Source organism: Carassius carassius, chromosome 3 (assembly GCF_963082965.1).
Source record: "Carassius carassius chromosome 3, fCarCar2.1, whole genome shotgun sequence".
In the NCBI taxonomy this organism is placed as follows: domain Eukaryota; kingdom Metazoa; phylum Chordata; class Actinopteri; order Cypriniformes; family Cyprinidae; genus Carassius; species Carassius carassius.
Genome location: NC_081757.1, coordinates 26,355,541 through 26,373,816, shown reverse-complemented (window position 1 = coordinate 26,373,816; position 18,276 = coordinate 26,355,541). Strand labels below are relative to the sequence as shown.

The following is an 18,276-nucleotide window of genomic DNA, read 5'->3' as shown; positions in this document are numbered from 1 at the left end:
TATCCTAAAGGGGAATTTAGAAAAGTTAACAATATTATTCTAGCAGTAGCGTACACGTCAGTTCTGCGTCATCGGTCATTTGACCGGAAGTGACGTCATGCTTTTCAGCAGAGATTTCCTTGTTATGGATGCGATGATTTGATCTTTAGTTTATGTCCATAATAACAACTACATCATTTAAATATTAAACACTGTACACTCGTTTTAAATAGTACGTTAGTTCATAGTCTTTTTAAGCATGACGACAATTAGCGAAAGTAACCTGCGGAAAATGCTGTCGAAGGTATGTAAAACACTTGCGTACCAAAGAAGTTGTTTACAAGGTGTTTTTGTCGTAATATAGGTGATGTTATTTCTTTGCATACAGGTTTATAAATACAGGGATCTGACAGTACGCGACATAACAAACGTGACGTCTCACTATAAGGATCTTAAACCTGTGATGGACAACTACGGTAAGATTAGACTTTACTGCCTCCAAACTTCAACCACACCTACAGATGTTTGAACGCCATTGCGTTAGGTTTATTTGAAAGAAAGTTGCATTGTTTTCAATTAGGATAAAACAAATAAATGCAAATTCTGCTGTATATTAAATAATGTTCACTCGGTTTTTAGTTTTAAATATAACTAATGTTATATTGCTGAACATAAAAGCGGAAGTATTTGGACACGTTGGTTTCTGAATGACACCAGTTCCAGTTAAATAGTAAATATACGGGTATGTATTTTGTTTTCTTTGTTTCAGTGTTCAATGATGGCTCCACCAAAGAGCTGTTGAGTCTCACAGGAACGGTGCCAGTAAGCTTCAGAGGTACAGAGAGAGAGAGCACTGCTTTCTAGAAGTGTTTGAGCTTCTCCACTCCTCAGACCTGTTTAGCAATCCAGCTGTCATTTCTTTACATTGGACCCTTTTCCCTATTTAATATATTCCTCTTCTATAGGAAACGTGTACAACATTCCCATCTGCCTGTGGTTTCTAGACACCTATCCCTACAACCCTCCCATCTGTTTTGTCAAACCCACAAGTGCCATGATGATAAAAACAGGCAAACATGTTGATGCCAATGGAAAGATTTACCTTCCATACCTACATGAATGGAAACCTGTGAGGGTCTTTTTTCCCTTTTTATATTTGTATGTTTAATTTAGGAGGACATAGACCTACTTTTTGTTTGTTTTTGTCTATTTTAGCCCCAGTCTGAATTGTTAGGACTGATCCAGGTGATGATTGTGGTCTTTGGAGAAGAACCACCCGTTTTCTCACGGCCCACCACTCAGGCAACTTACCCAGCATTCCCAGCAGCAGGCCCACCTAACAGTGAGTGTAGACTTATGTTTGACTTATGTCTGATCTAAAAGAAAACCTATTTTAAGATTTATGTAACATTTGTAAGAGCATTCTGACTTTGTGAATGAGCAGTAATCATATAATTCAATGTTTTTCCAGCTTCTTACATGCCAAGCACACCAGGGTTGCCTTATGGTCAAGGTCACTCTGCCAATCCAGGGTGAGTGCTTTCAGTGTGCCAATCAACCAGTTCCTACATATAAACACTACCATTCAAAAGAAGTACAGTTTTTATCTCTAAAAGAAATTCATACTTTCATTCAGCAAGGATACATTCGATTTATCAAAAGTGCCAGTAAAGACATTTATAATGTTTTAATTATAGTGTTTATTCTAGTTAAAATAACTGCTATCACAGTAAAATGTATCACAGTTTCCAGAAAAATATCAAGCAGCATATCTGTTTTCAACATTGGTAATAATAAGACATGTTTCTTGTTCTTGTTCTTCTTTTATTTTAAAATATATTAAAATATAAAAACATGTATTTTAAACTGTAATAATATCAAAAATGTATTTTTGTTAAATGCAGCATTGATGAGCCTAAGGTTTCACTTTTGAATGGTAGTGTATTTCTCAGACATCTGTCATAGATCAGATCTTGTTACATGCATTTAGACAGCAAAACCCCCCCAAAACATAGGGTTTGGCGTCCTTTCATATGTGGTTTTTAATCTAGTACTTATCTGATATGTCATCTGACCTACGTTTATTTAAACGCTTGATCCAATTCTCCTCTTATGGCGCAATATCTAGTCATTGTTGTTTTTGTTATATCTGTGCATGTAATACTGTAGCTCTTAGATAACAAGCAGTTGAGAAATGTCAAGCATGCATTTTTCTGCAAAAGACATTTATTTTTTATACCAAGCTGAATAATTTTAATCAAAATAGGGGTGCTCCGATCACGATCGGCCGATCGTTATGCGCATCTAGTCAGTAAAGCCGGTTGAATGTGAATGTGAAACCACGCACCTGAGGGAATTTACCGCTGATTAGCGAACCGGCTTTACTGACGAGATGCGCATTAACGATCGGCCGATCGTGATCGGAGCACCCCTAAATCAAAATACACACAGGTAAAAGTACCATAAGTTACTGACAGACTCGAGAAAATTGCAGTAAAGTCAAAGCTTGTGACAGGGGAGTAATGTAAACAGACTGCTGTGTCTGAATATACTGCATATAAAGAGATGGGACAATTTGTTTGGGTATGCGTCGTTGCATTAAACCTTGCTGTGTAAATACCAAGGAAATGTTACTACCTGTATTTTTCGGACTATAAGTCGCACCTAAGTATAAGTCGCATCAGTCCAAAAATACGTCATGACGAGGAAAAAACATATATAAATCGCACTGGACTGTTAGTCGCATTTATTTAGAACCAAGAGAAAACATTACCATCTACAGCCGCGAGAGGGCGCTCTATCTCTTCAGTGTAGACTACAGAAGCACTGAGCAGCATAGAGCGCCCTCTCGCGGCTGTAGACGGTAATGTTTTCTCTTGGTCCATTTCTCTCGGTTCATGTCAAATTAATTTTGATAAATAAGCCGCACCTGACTATAAGTCGTAGGACCAGCCAAACTATGAAAAAAAAGTGCGTCTTATAGTCTGGAAAATATGGTATATATATATATATATATATATATATATATATACACACACACACACACACACACACCTTTTTTTCATTGTTTCTTTCTGTCTGTCTGCCAGTGGATATCAGGGCTACCCTTATCCTGCAGTAGGCCCTGGATACCCCACTACCTCAGGCTCCTCTCTCTACACCCCAGGGTCTTCTGCCACTACAGTGGGTGAGCAAGCATCTTGCATGTTAAATGAATAGTGAAATCAACAATCCAGTAAGACACTAACAAATCATGCATTTCGAAACTGACATCAGTCTCAAAGTACACTACTATTCAAAACGGAGGTCATTAAGTTTATCAAACGTTTATCAAAAGTAGCAGTAAAGACATTTATAATGAAATAATTTCAAATAAATGTTATTTTGAACTTTCTATTCGTCAATTTCCAGATAAGTATTAAGCTGCAAAACTGATTTCAGCTGTAAAAAGAAATATTTCTTTAGAAGCAAATCAGCATATTAGAATAATTCCTGAAGCATCATGTGACACTGAAGACTTGAGTAACGCTGAAAATTCACAATGGCTTTCCCGTCAAAGGAATAATAACTTAAGAATTTACATATAAATATGAAAAAAGAAAACTTATTTTAAATTTTAATTATATTCGCAATGTGACTGTTGTTTCTGTATTCTTGATCAAATAAATGCAGCGTTGGTGAGCTTTAGAGGCGTCTTTCAAAAGTATTAAAAAAAAGTTCCTGACCCAGCTTTTGAATGGTAATGTACATAAACCCATTCCAAAAAACTGTACATTGATACACTTGCAAACCTTTTTTTTTTTTTTTTTTTTTTGCTGTGTTTCAGGACCCACCCGCGACGGTACCATTGGTGAGGACACAATCCGTGCATCTTTGGTGTCTGCAGTCAGTGACAAGTTGCGCTGGCGAATGAAAGAAGAGATGGATCGAGCACAGGCAGAGCTGGATGCACTGAAAAGGACAGAAGAGGACCTAAAGAGAGGCCACCAGAAGCTGGAGGAGATGGTGACCAAACTAGACCTGGAGATGGTACATCTGACTTTTTGTACATTTTCATTTGTACCTTTTTACCTTATTGATACTTAACTAATATTTGATACTAGCTAATAGTGACTTATTCTTTTACCTTTACTGTGTGTGTGTGTAAGTGTGTATATATACAGTACAGACCAAAAGTTTGGAAACATTACTATTTTTTATGTTTTTGAAAGAAGTTTCTTCTGCTCATCAAGCCTGCATTTATTTGATCAAAAATACAGAAAAAAATGTAATATTGTGATTTATTATTACAATTTAAAATAATTGTTTTTAAATTTATTATACTTTTAAATTATCATTTATTTCTGTGGTGCAAAGCTGAATTTTTAGGATCATTATGACATGATCCTTTAGAAATCATTCTAATATGATGATTCATTATCAAAGTTGGAATCCGTTCTGCTGCTTAATATTTTTTCAGAACATGTGATACTTTTTTAGGATACTTTGATGAATAAAAAGTAAAAAAAAAAAAAAAGAAGCTATGTTTTTAAAATATAAATATTTTGTAATAACTATACACTACTGGTCAGTAATTTGGGGTCAGTAATTTTTATTTTCTTTCTTTTTTTTTTTTTTAAATAAAATCAATACTTTTATTCAGCAAGGATGTGTTAAATTGATAAAAAGTGATAGTAAAGAAAATATATTATTAGAATATATATTATTAGAATTTTTTTTTTATTTTGAATAAATGCAGTTCTTTTTAACCTTTTATTCATCAAATATATTAGACAGCAGAACTGTTTCCAACACTCATTAACACACATCAAACCTTTGGTCTGTACTGTGTGTGTGTATATATATATATATATATATATATATATATATATATATATATCTTTCTAGTAAATCCTTCTTTTAACATAGTATTGGCTTGAAAACAATGTTTTGCAATATTTTGTAGAATACAAAATAATAATGTTCTTTCCATTGAATTGCAGGCGGATGTGGACAGAAACACTGATCTCCTTAAGCAGAAAGATGAAGAGCTAACTGCTGCTCTGAGAAAAATGGAGAACCAGTCTGAGAACAATGATATTGATGATGTGATTTTGCCCACCGCTCCTCTGTATAAGCAGATTCTGAACCTCTACGCTGAAGAAAACGCCATAGAAGACACAATCTTCTACTTGGGTGAAGCGCTGCGCAGAGATGTCATTGACTTGGATGTCTTTCTTAAGGTTAGACTCAACTGTACCCTGTGCATTTTTTGTTACCGTTGTCTAAGCTGTAAAATGCAATATTTGAATATTAATTCGGAGTTTTCTTTTTTTGCGTGCAGCATGTGCGCCTACTCTCCAGAAAACAGTTCCAACTAAGAGCCCTGATGCAGAAGGCCCGGAAAATAGCAGGCCTCAGTGACCTGTACTGACCTGCCCAAAAAAATCATTCCCCCTCTCAGCTGTAACACATGCACTATATGGCAAGGACCCTACATTTGTTCCAAGAACAGGAGGTTTAGGAACCTCCTTTTTATAAATCACAGTCTAAGTACTGTACAAAAAGATGTGAAAGGTAACTAACATACTTAGGACCAAAATATTCAAGTTTACATTCATATCATCATTATTAAAAACAAAGTGCTTTGAATATACCTTTATTATGTAACAAATGAAGTGAGCTTTGAGGTTCTTACCTTCGCAGAGAGGAAAACAATGGAAGGAAATCAAACATTTGTAAAATATATTTTTGCTCCACTATGGAGTTTATCATAACCTTATATAAATTAATAAAAACAGCAGCCGGTGCACTTTTGTAACTTGTGCCTCATATTCTTCTAAAGTGTCTTTCAGAAATAGGTAAGAAGTTTCAGAATTGCATTCAATATGCTCTACCTGAATGTCTTATTTTTATATTGTTTAATCTCCTAATATGTACCTGTTTTGAATAATTCTCGTAAAATCAGCACTTTGTTTTATTTTTAGTAAATCAATCTTCTTAACATCTCAGAATCTAAATATAACATTATGCTTTATCATTATCATTGTCCACTACCTAACAAACCTTTGCAGTCCTGCATGTTACGTGTTGTCAATCATAACATTCTTATTAACAGTTCTTATGCAGTCAGTTTACAGGAATGCACTTGGTATTCTTGCAGATTTAATGACAAGAATATTTTGCAGACATTTCTGAGATTGAACTTGTATATGTATTTGAGATGTGATGCATAAGCCAACAAAGTATAAAGAGAAGATTTTCTTTTTTCTTTTTTTTAGTTATTGTTAGATCGCTGGTTTAATCATGGATAAAGTGTTTTGCTTAGAATCAAGGGAAACAAAATGATTGTGCATCTCTTGGAGGTATAAGGGTATTTAAAAATGAAAATCTAAAATAAAAGCAAGAAAAACTCTTAAATCTGAGTCTGTTTATCTGAATGCCTAACACTGCCACATTAGATGTTTAAACTTTGCTTTAGGGTTATAATATGTAAAATCTATAATTTACTTTCATTTTTTCTTTCTAACAATTTTATTTATTTATTTTTTGTATCAAAATATCACAAACTGCATGTAATACTTGATACTCAGTGTCACTTGAAAGGAGAAAAGAAAAAAAATGAATCAACAAGTGACAAATTTCGTTTTTCTATTTGGTGGTAGAATGCAGAATATAATAAGAGCTGATTTGAACACCCGACCAGGGTCACCAAAAGTTTTTAAACTGTTGCCAGGAGCGGGTTCATTTATTTTATTCCTTCACAGGTTAAATGTCTAAATTATATTTGACAGAAATGCCTGTATTGAAGTATTTTATTCAATCCGATTTATATTCTGCTAGTGATAAAACTCTACTGGATGATAAGACATAGTAAAGAGATTTTTGTGAAGGAGGGGCACTGGTGGGGAGCCTGAATGTTTTCATCTCCATGGTAACAGACTGGTCTCTACCAGATTGCTGCTAGTTATAAAAAAAGAAAAGAAAAGCATGACTTCTTCTACAGACACTTCTATTAAGAACCTGTTAGGAATATCTTGAAGTTTTAATTTTAGATTGTAATCTAATAGTTAATTTTCAAACAGTTCTAAAATAAAAGATCACCACCCCCACCAAAGGAATTTGTTCACCAGCTGTCAAGATATTAATGAAAACAGACTGTATACAGCTAGACACAAGTTGAAATTGTGTGTGATGCATGACAGTGACAGGATAACATGCATTTTACGGAATATCAGAGGTTACGTTTTTGTATTTAGAATTGTGTAATTGGTCGATTTTTAATATGCAGATCTGGCAACTCTGCAACTGTCATCCATCCATGTTTAAGCACTCTTGTCATCTAGTAAAGCTGTAGCCTTTGATCTGAAATATGTTGAGATGAATTAATTACTTTATTCCTGTGTGCCATGTAAGTATTCTGTTATCATACACAAGTTGTAAATAAAAATATTATTTCAGTGTTTGTACTTCAAAATGTCATGTTTAATTCAATGCTACTTGCCGTTTTGTTTTGTTTTTGTTCGTCTGAATTGTTTGAAATTTACTAGTAATTTCTGTTAAAATAATTTCTATAGCAATTTTCAAGCAATTTTTATTTGAGGGACAGTGATTTAAAATTTTGTTCTAAATGTAAATCTACTGTCTCCATTGCCTGATGCTCTAAACTCAGCAAAACTGATGAATCTTCATATTTGTTTGATATGTTTTGAGACACAATTGATTGTCTACTGCTACTAACGACTGGGCTTCATACATTTCAATGAAGAGTCTGTCCTGTTACCACATGACTGATAAATGTTTATCTTCCTCTTCACATTAACCTTTTAGCTGTGATGTGTGACCTTGCATATGTGTCTTGTGCCCCTTTTCTACCCTCTGACACTAGCATGCATACAGTCTGCACCACAGACTGTCCCTGTTCGACCATCTGAAATTTCATTTCACAGATGATGGGCTTCATCCTCTAATCCAGCAGCTGTGAAGGAGGGTAGGCCCGGTCAACTGTTTCAACTCTAATCAGCTTTTATTGCACATGAGAGAAAGAAATAGCTCGCCACTGCTGAAACCTGTGCTTTCCATGATTCTGGTTTGGGTTGAAAGGGGACAGGAGATGTGTGGCGGCTGGATGTGATGTTAAATCTAATTCACTCATTGCTGCTAGGCAGTGATGTGTCAGCAGGTGGAGATGTTAGCGCTAATAGGCCTGTCATAGTTGCTAACCTCAATCACTAACCTTCATAACAGCCTTTGCTCCTTTTAACCCACCCCTCTCTGCCTTTTCACAATCTTCTGTCGAAATTCTGATATTTGCCATATTTCTTTTTCTTGATCGCTTTAGGTGGTACTGCATTGACTGATAACCTTCCTGTGTCCTTTTTGAACTGAACAGATTACAACCCTTCTCAGTGTCTTTTATCTGAAAGGTGACGAAAGTCACGTTTGATTTAGTCTACCATGTATTTGATGTAGTATCTCAGATCAGGCCCGTAAACACTCAACAAAATGCTCGTAAAAAAAAGCACACAGAGCCTACAAATATTTTTACGAGGCTTAATGTGTCACCTTGGCATTGTCGATTTTTACTGGCCTCTGCGTGTGAGGCAGAGGAAACTGGTGAAAATGTTTATTGGCTGTCAGGTCATTGCCGTTGCTCTCAGCTGGAGTGGTGGTCGTAGCCTGCAGTGACAAGACAAAGCTGAGACATTGATGGTCTGTCCGGCAGAAGCCCCATTGTATGGGGATGTTATAGGTTTTGTTCTTTCTGACAGTCTGTTGACCTTAGTTTAAGAAAGCTCTCTGGGCGAAACCCAGGGCACAAGGGTTTGACTGAACTGACCAATGTGGATCCCCAAAGGATCTGTATATCTGGGAACAGAGTAAAAATATCACCAAGTGAAAGCCTCAGGATTTGAAATCCACCCTCCAAGTAATGAAAGATTGTTTGGATTGACAGAAAGCCAGTGAAATTTGCCCATACTAGCAGTTGAAGGTCATATTTGATATTTTTGAAGTTCAGGCATGAAACTCTAGATGGCGCAGTCCTATAGGTCTAACCATAGAACTATAGAACTCATTCATTGTAATCAGTGATGCGAACTACTGTACACTAGATGTGGCACAACACCACACAACAAATCCCTAACAGTAAACTGCTGCCTTCTTCTATTTATGATGTATTGACACAAATTTCAAATGATTTTAAACGGTCGCTTTGTCGCATCCAGTGTAGACAGACTTTAGCTGTGGCAGTGCGGCACGGAGCGACACAACAACTGTCTCGTCCTGTGTAGACATAGTTGACATATATGACTAGTATAGTGCTTGCAGTAGCAGTTGTAGCGTGCTTCAGAAGCCCTCCACCTTCCCCAGCTCCACCTGTATAGATCTGCTACGGGGTAATTTCCCATATGCTATATGGGGGTTATTTCATGTATATTTGCAGCAGCAGTATTACTTACATGCTCACAGCTGCATGTTATGGATGTTTTGATAGTAGCAAATCTCAGTATTTGCTGTGCCACAGCAGCAGAAGCAGCATAGTAGATCTATTCCACCAAGACCAAACACATTAACATTGTCATGTACATCACCATGCCACCCCCTCCGAGAATTGTCATAACAGAAATCATTTTACCATTACAAAATATAAAACAATCGGTAACAAGACAAACACTGCAACAATGCTCATTTTTCCTACAACTGATATGACGGCAGTTGCATTTGTTTGAAATATGAGCGAATGAGTGCATGGTGTGATAACAGAGACATGAAAGTAGCAACGATTTTTGTGGCAAATTCTTGAGGGTGCTACGTGATTGGTCTGTATCTCTAACCCTACGCCTAAGCTGTGCCTGAAATCACCTATTATAACCTTATATAATATTGCACTATTTGAAGGGACAGCCATTTGTAGCGGTGTCATAGTGGATATAATCAGCCGGCGAATTTGGGTGACCGGCTGCGAAATCTGCATGGAGAAATCTTTCACCCTCATGTAAAATTCCTGATCATATGTATTATTATTATCTCACCAAACTTAGGAAAATGTGACTGTACCTTAAGTGCATATTTTTATTTAAGGGTTTTAATTAAGGTTTATACAAGCTAGTTAAATTGTAAGATTAGAGTATGCTAGTTATCTAAGTGTCAAAAACAGCAGCCATTTTATGGTGCATTCAATATCTGAATTCTTTGCTTGTTTTTAGTCACTCCTTAAAATGGTGTATATGTATATTGTAGACTAACATAGGGAGTAGGGAATGAGGGTATGAAAGCGATTTCGGACACAGCCTTAAACAAAGGCTACTGTACTGAATGGTCAGGAATAAGGTATGTCACATGTTTCACGTACTCAGAAAGCAATGTCACAGTCATAATAAAGAATGGTAAAATCAATAAGCATAAAATCAAGGCCCACGCTTTAGGAACAGGCAGAAAATAAAGGGTAGAGGAGTTGTGTTCTACATTAAGTTAGGGGTTAACTATGTAGCTTGGGTTATTGTAATTGCATTGATTTGAAGGGACTACAATTGCAACGCAGCATTCTCTGTTAGCCACTGTGCAATTATTTAAGAAGTGCAGACTTAATTATCTCTGCTTGCACTAGAGTCTCCTCCTAATTACTAACAATTTGTGCCTTATGTAGTAATTATTTACCCCAGAAACATCTCTCTCTAATTATAATTAAGGATGAGCAGTATATATTTATTCTCTCCTAAGCCTGCTTTATGTAGTGGTATCTTAATGAGCTGTTGAAAAGGTTTTCTCTCTTGCTGTTTATTTCTGAACTGGAGCAATGTACCTTATGATAGATTCACATACTGCTGCTTGGCAACTATCTGATTTCAGAAAGTAGGACTGTGTGACAACTTCTAATGAAAGTTTACTGCATTTCCTCCCACAAAGTGAAGCAATCTAGAGTACAGATAGAAAAGGCGAGCAGTTAGAATTAGATTAGTTCACACAAAACTGTTCATTTGTTGAAAATGTACATCTTAGATGAATATAGAGATGATATAAAGAAAATAAAATCATAATTAAGATGTTTTTAACTTTAAAATACGAGTTCTCTATCCAAAATATTGCTTTCTTCAGTGAACTTGTCCAAAACAGCATGAGAAATTACACAGACCAAGCAATATTAGGTAAAAACAGTGTAAAACAGTTCTAAACAGTTCTATGTTGGTGGATTTTGATGTGACTATAGACTTTTTTACTGGTGGAAGAATATTATGGATTCTGGACTCATATTTTGGCCAGGAGTGATGGTTTAAATTTAAAATGCATTTTATGATGGATTTGTTTCTTACAAACATGCTTTATTTTATTTTTTTCATCACAAGACTTTAATTGATGGACTGGAGTCATGTGGATTACCTGTGGATTATTGGGATGTTTTTATAATATGTTTGAACTCTCATTCTGACGGCACCCATTCACTGCAGTGGATCCATCGATGAGCAAGTGATGTAATGCTACATATCTCCCAATATTTTTAGATATAGAAACAAACTCATCTACATCTTGCATGGCCTGAGGGTGAGTACATTTTTAGCAAATCCATTTTTTTTTGTAAACTATCCTTTAACATGCTATCTTAAGATACTGAGAAAACATTAAATTAATTTGATATTTATTTAAGTTGGAAACATACCCATCTTAATAACAGCATTTTAATTATTCTCACTAAACCCCTCACTATACATGGAAAATATAGATGCCTTAATATTTTAGTTTTCTTTAGCTTTCTCAAACTAAAAAACTTAATTTCACATATCTTCCAGTATCTTAAAATACTTTATGTTTTACTTTACTTTGTTTACCTTTGACAAAATTGGCAATGCTAGTGAGCTGAATATTCTGTGGGAAATATAAACAACAAGGCACATAATATTTCAAAATATTATGAAAAAATATTATGAAGAAATTTTTTTTCCACAACATGAGATTTCTTTATTATTGTGTGGCTAAATGCAACAAAAATCGAACAACAATATCTTGGCTGGTATTGCTTCTGTCCTCTAATGCTCAACATATCAGACTGCAGTTGTGAATGCCCTGTTTCTGAGGTGTCCTGAAGAGGGCATTGCAGCAGTGTCACAAGCTCAGCCGCACAGCCTGACTTGGTCCTGCATGAGGAGTTATCAAACCCAGCTGCAGCCGCTGCTGTCCAGAAACACATGACCTACAAATCCAACTCAGTTACTCAATCAGTCTGATTTTCTCTCATAAGAGAAGTTTTGTACGCCTTTGTTATATTTCCCTATAGACTTTCTCTGATTCGGGTTTCGTATATTGCAAAAACTGAGCTAAAGGTTAATCATCAAAATGGAAGGTGAATGAAAAACTAAAGAAACAGAGCGGAACAGTGAAAGAGAGAAAGAATAGCTTCGCGCTCTCTGTATAGTTTCCTATTCATGCAGAAATTCATCTTTAATGTAATCATGCTATATGATTTCCAAAATATAGTACAGAACATAAAGAAATGCAATGCGTTTGCAGAGGCAGAGCTAATTTATCATTAATGGCCCTTGCATGGTAGTATAAATCTGCTTCTGTGGGATTATATTCAGTAAATATATATCAACAATTCATAGACAACCTAATATCCTTCCTATCATCCCTGTCATTTGGATGAGAGAGTGAGTGAGTGAGTGAGTGAATATGAAATGCAGAGGTCAGTAATTCCAGGCAAATATGACAAGAAGGGAAACATTCACACACACCACTAAATGGACTTTTATTTACATTAATGAACCCGATGGTGGCAATTTCTACAAACAAATTATGTTGAAGGACAGCCATCTGTTATTTAGAGGTAAGGCTATTGCAATGCAGCACTAGTATTAACTTAAAGCTGTATTTTGGGACTCTCACAGCTGTTTACAGCATAGGATGTTTCTTTAATCGCATCATATTTCAATTCAAAACATAAAAGTATTTGACTCCTTTAAGTTCCAAAAGTGTCAAACTTCAAGCAGGTACTTATTCAGATTGAGCTTTAGTGTACACATCACTTCCAGTCCTTTAATAGATTTTATTTTCTTTGAGCCCTGAGCATGTCCAGCCTTCATTTTAGACTCAGTAAAGAGACCTGCCCTCCCTGGCATTTCTATTTTGGCTTTTAAAATGAATTTAAACTTCAGAATATTGCCAACGAATAGACTGGAGAGTAATCTGATTCCACAGAAGTGGGGTAGTTTATGTAATGTTTTACCCTGAACCGATTTCCTATTGTGTGAGCCATAAATGACAAAAGAAAATGTTGATTGATTTAGCTGTCTGCTTATAGCAGCTTAGACAATGACTTAAATGAAATGGGGGGAAGGGGATGTATTTAATTAATTGGAATTTGTGCTTGTAAAACCCCTGTTGTTATGGGCTCTACCGGTCAACTGGTATGGACCAATGACCTGGCATTTATTGCAGTAAGTGACTGTCTATGTACGAGAGAGATATTTAAAGGTCAGCCTCATCTGCCTTTTCACTACATCTCCAGCTTCTGTGATAAAAATAAAGGCAGATGGTCACAACCACATTTGACCTCTGATTTAATCACATCAGAGTGTCCTCTACTACTTGGAGCCTCAGATTTATTGCTGTAACACTAAAACATTGATGAAATCATACAAGTGACATGATGTTTTGGAACAGCTAAAAAAACGAACTTTCAGTTCTGCATAGCTCTTACCCAGAGATACAGATGCTTGTTTATAAGCCTTACTCTCAACAAGAGAGTTAAAAGGGAAAGGATGGAGAAAGGGAGGGTGTGAGGATGAGATGATGATAAGATACAACCTGGCCAGATGTTCTGAGTGACTTCAAAGTCTTTAAGAAGCTCTGAAGTAAGTTACCTGGGAATATATTGAAACAAGGCTAAAATCTCAGTGGCATCTGATTCTCAAAGAGTAGCTAGGAGCCACATGATTAGGTCAAAGCAAAACCACATCTTTTAGTGTGATATATAGATTTATTTTTTTATCTATATATGTGATTTGAAAGTATAACAAAATGACAATGTACAGATAATGTAAAAAAAAAAAACAGATACATTTGACCAATTATTTTAAGTATCTGCATGTAAAAAGTGTATAATTAAATAAACGTCAATTTCCATAAAATGTGTCTTGATACTGTTAAATAAGAAGACAGTAAAAAAAAAAAAAAAAAATTAAATAGTGAAAAAAAAATGCAATATCAGGACGTGCAAACTGTTTACTCTCCATAATGTTTGATTGTCAGGAGGTGAAGCTATTTAGATATGAGCCGCTTTATTTTTCATTAATTTTCTATAGAGTTTGCAACCCTGTTGCTAAAATGTGGGAAGTGCAATTTGAAAATCATTGTTTGTGTTTTTTTCTTCTTCTTCTTTTTTTATTTGCAGTTTTCTAGCAGTAAACATTAAACAGACATTAAACAGACAAAATCTATAAAAACTGATTGAATGGCTAACACATTCAGCTTAATTTGTGTAAACACCGAGGAAATGTAATGAGGTTATTTAGGCCTGTAATGCTGCGGAAAGGGTCCAAATTATGTTTTTATTTATTTATTTATTGTAGGCTAATATCCAGGTCATCAACAGAGCTGCATACAAAATATGGAACGTGGATAAATCTAATGTAAAATAAGTCATGCATTTTTATTTAGTTTATAATGATTCAAAGGTTATTATTGATTGTCGTATTATTTTAATTGTTAAATACAGTCAAGAAGGTCAAGACCTCTGCGCTTTGACCTCTGAACCATAGATGGCAGATGGAACATTTACCCAACATTTGTTTAAAACTACTAGCTGTCTCATAAACATGGAATTCTAATTCTGCACACCCTGCATCTTAGGCTATTCGTAGAAATATCTACTAAATTGTAAGTATATAGATTAGCTATTATAAATTAAATTATCTAACTTTTTAATAATCGGCACAACGCATGCATCAAAATCAAGGAGGTTTATAATGTCTCATATGATGCAGTATTAGGACTGATTATTCAGTCGGCGCTCTTCAGCATCTATGATGAGAAATATGTGTTAGGCGCGCACGCAGCAGGCAGGCGCAGGCTGCGCGCGCGCACACACACACACACACACACACACACTGCTGTGGCTGTGAGATTATCAGAGCGCTCGGCAGCAGAGAGAGAAAGAGGGAGACGCGGAGGAGAGCAGCAGCCCCACCGTCCACCGATCCTCAAGCGAGAGAGAGAGGCAGCGTCTGGAGCTAGAGCTGGGCGGGGAAATAACTGCGGTACTGAAGAAATACTTCATTGCCGAACTGCAGCAGTTCGTCGGCATCGTCCGTGTAAAGCAAAATGTCAACGTCGGGAAAAGACAACAGCTCCCAACATGCGAATTACGTGGGACCGTATCGCCTGGAAAAGACGCTTGGCAAAGGACAGACAGGTTTGTCCTTTTGTGTGCTTGAGATCAGGGATGGTGACGCGCGCTATCACCGCTGCTCAGTTATAACCTTGCGCGATGACTAAATATGATGATGCGTGTCTGTGTGTTTGCGTGCGCTGACATGTCATTGTGTTGAGAGGTTTTGCGCAGATTAAGGACCTTAGCCTACTTTTCTGGCCGTCCGGTGAGATCTTATCAGTTGCAGACTGCTTTTTGGGTGGAACAAGTTGGCAAACGTTAATATTTTCGTTCTATGAAAAGGAACTTGTCTACGCAAATGAGATTTTGTCTTTGCGGCTCCGCTTTGCTTCTAGTTAATGCCGTTAATCCCGATTTGTCAGACAACGGGATGTGGTTGCACTTGCAGATCCCACTGCTGAATCCATTTGTCTTGTACAAGAGCTAGAATTGAATGTTTGACATCAGGGTACAGGTGGCCCTCGGATGCTGCTGCTGATGCTGCTGATGATCGGACAGTTTTGCTGCATCCGTACTGCACCATGTGTTCACCCAGATTCTCTCTGCAGTCCGGTGGTGCTGAAGTTTTTGAAACTGCTCTTCTCTTTAATCTTGCTTTAGTTTAGCTACAGGCCACTGAATGGTTGTTGGCTGATTTGAGCTGTTGTAAAAATCAATAATAATTTTTATATAACCACACAATGCATGACAAAGATTATTCTTATGTTGATGTCGGCTTATTGCTGCGAATTGCTGTATGACATGGGAGTGTGGAAAAAGTATTGATCTGGCAGCAATTTTTTTGTGCTCAATGTTCTGTGGCCAGTGGCTTCTTCTGCTGTGGCTTCGGTAGAGAACAGTTATTAAGTCAATATCCCTGGCCAGGCGTTTCCAAGTGCCTGCAGCTGTTATGCAACACATGGACTGCAACTTTTAAAGTATAGATTGACTGTGTTTTGAAGAACACGGATGTCAAAGTTTGTGGTCAGGTCTGCAGTGAACAGCAGTACACTGAGTCAGTAAGATGGTTGAATATTCAGGCCTAAAATAGCAATAGCAACTTATATGTGGATGATACTCAATCTATACTGTTTCTGCAGAGATTCTGAAGTGTAGACACTTTGCTCTCCTGTAAGTCCCGTAAGTAGCAGAATGAAAAAAATTGAGGATGGTGAAGTTGGTGGATCTTTTCAAGTGCCATAGAGACCAGAAAAGTTGTTATTTATGTTTAAATTATACTTAACAATACACAAGTAAATCATTTTTTTGTAATTGCAAATAGTATGTTCCAAGACAACTGGAATATGTCAAATGAGAGATGCCAACATGATGGGTGTTGTATATCTATGAATATAGACCGAAGAACACAATTCACCAAGGGTTGAGAGCTACGTTCAGTACATTAATTCAGTCCATATTCTGACAGAGATTGTTTCTTGTGAGAAAATGGGCCAAAAATATTGATGACTCACCTTGCACTCATTGCACTCTCTACATTTCTGTCCAGTAAGAATCTCCCTGACCACCTGCTTCTGCCTAGCAACAGCTGTTTGAAGATCACGGTTCATAACTGTAATGGAAACTAAAAGCGTATTCAAAACTTGTCGGACAATCAACCCCTTAAAATGTCTTGCTCCAACTTTCTATTTCAATAAGAAAATACATTGTCACCTGATACATTGTCACCTGAATATATACTGCAATCATCAAGTCATTCCATGGGTTCTTAAAGTGATGGTTCACTCAAACATGACAATTCTGTCATTAATTACTCACCATCATATCATTTCAAAACTGAACGACTCAACACAAAAAAATTATTTTGAAAAATCTCTCAGTGGGTCTGTTAAACGGAAGTCACCAAAGGGGTTTGGTTACCAACATGCTTCAAAATATCTTCTTTTGGGTTTCTCAAAAGAAAAAAGTTGTTTGGAATGACTTGAGAATTTTCATTTTTGCCTAAACAGTGCTTGAATTATGGTCCGATTTCTCAGTTAACCCACCAATATGCAACCAGTGCTAACAATGTGTTTTTAGGACGTGATGACTGTAAATACATGCAACAGAAGTTCAACAGAAGAGACAGCACACACTGTTCATTTGCAGATAGAACGTTCTGTCGGCAATTAAACTATTGGCACCACTTCTTAAAATAAATCCTGGTGGTTAGATGAGCGGGTTTGCTTCTGACTGGTTAGCGGAGGGTATTCCTGCTCGTTCTGCCACCGTTGGCATGGCTGCTGAGAGAATGCCGCACAATAAACGCCGCTTCCCAGTGCTGCCGCTGCAGAGGAGAGCCCATATGTCATGAGTGAGACTCACACAGAGAAAGAGGAGCTTGGGGGAGGGGTAGGGATAGATGGGAAGGGGGGTTGGTTTGGGGATGTGGAAGAGAGAGAGAGTTCTCAGAGCTAAAGCGGGACCCCCATGGGAAACAGTAAAAAGGACGCTCTAGTTTAATTTACCCCCTCCCTCACCTCCCCAAATCAAAACGGATGTACGTGCCTGTATTTTTGCCTTCCCTGTTTCTTTGTGATGCTTCAGCTATCGCACATAGAATCCTCGCTGCTTAAGTCAGTTGAAAGTAGGCTGAGGAAGATTACAGGGGATCACGGGCTGAGACAGATTGGACTGTGGTAGTGGTAGTGAAAAACAATGTTGCAACAATAACTGCTTTATGAGACTCATGCAGTTACTGTGTATTTCTTTCCACTATTTGTTCTGTTCTTATCCCCACTACTCTACTTATACCCTTCTCTACTCCTTCCCTCACTCTGTCAGGGTGTCCCAAAGGAGGCCCGTTAATGAAGCAGTGAAGTACCTGAATCACGCACACTGTCACGGGCAGAAACGGAGCCCTCTTGCTGGGGTCAGGGTTAGATGGCTTGTATGGGCAGGCTCCGTGCAGAGTGGTGGTTGAGCCCCAGGCCTCCACTGCAATTCCAGAATGGACA

General features: G+C 37.0%; 3 protein-coding genes across 7 annotated transcripts in view; 2 read left to right on the top strand and 1 right to left on the bottom strand.

Annotated features, from left to right (window-relative positions):
* The window catches only part of LOC132124032 (methylthioribulose-1-phosphate dehydratase-like), a 310,976-nt gene that overhangs the window by 162,141 nt on the left and 130,559 nt on the right, over nucleotides 1-18,276 (bottom strand). The window lies entirely within an intron of this gene.
* Nucleotides 78-6,374, top strand: tsg101b (tumor susceptibility 101b). Its single transcript, XM_059534625.1, has 10 exons — nucleotides 78-283; nucleotides 368-455; nucleotides 749-814; nucleotides 945-1,108; nucleotides 1,195-1,321; nucleotides 1,451-1,511; nucleotides 3,069-3,166; nucleotides 3,806-4,008; nucleotides 4,962-5,201; nucleotides 5,303-6,374. The coding sequence occupies exons 1-10, from the start codon at nucleotides 239-241 to the stop codon at nucleotides 5,390-5,392; spliced, it is 1,182 nt and encodes a 393-aa protein (XP_059390608.1). The 5' UTR covers nucleotides 78-238; the 3' UTR covers nucleotides 5,393-6,374.
* brsk2b (BR serine/threonine kinase 2b) overlaps nucleotides 15,088-18,276 on the top strand; it is a 131,111-nt gene continuing 127,922 nt past the window's right edge. For 2 of the 5 annotated variants that reach the window (XM_059534573.1, XM_059534566.1), the window contains exon 1: nucleotides 15,088-15,364. In XM_059534573.1, the coding sequence (XP_059390556.1) occupies nucleotides 15,274-15,364 (91 nt within the window). In that variant the 5' untranslated portion in view covers nucleotides 15,088-15,273. The remainder of the gene's footprint in view (nucleotides 15,365-18,276) is intronic. The other 3 variants (XM_059534575.1, XM_059534581.1, XM_059534586.1) reach the window with 2 other exon arrangements.

What these genes read in the sequence shown, in the direction of transcription:
- tsg101b (XM_059534625.1), top strand. Translation starts at nt 239, where the DNA reads ATGACGACAATTAGCGAAAGTAACCTGCGGAAAATGCTGTCGAAG. An exon ending in AGCAGCAGGCCCACCTAACA is followed by an intron (nt 1,322 to 1,450) that starts GTGAGTGTAGAC and finishes ATGTTTTTCCAG; the next exon opens with CTTCTTACATGCCAAGCACA. An exon ending in CCAAACTAGACCTGGAGATG is followed by an intron (nt 4,009 to 4,961) that starts GTACATCTGACT and finishes ATTGAATTGCAG; the next exon opens with GCGGATGTGGACAGAAACAC.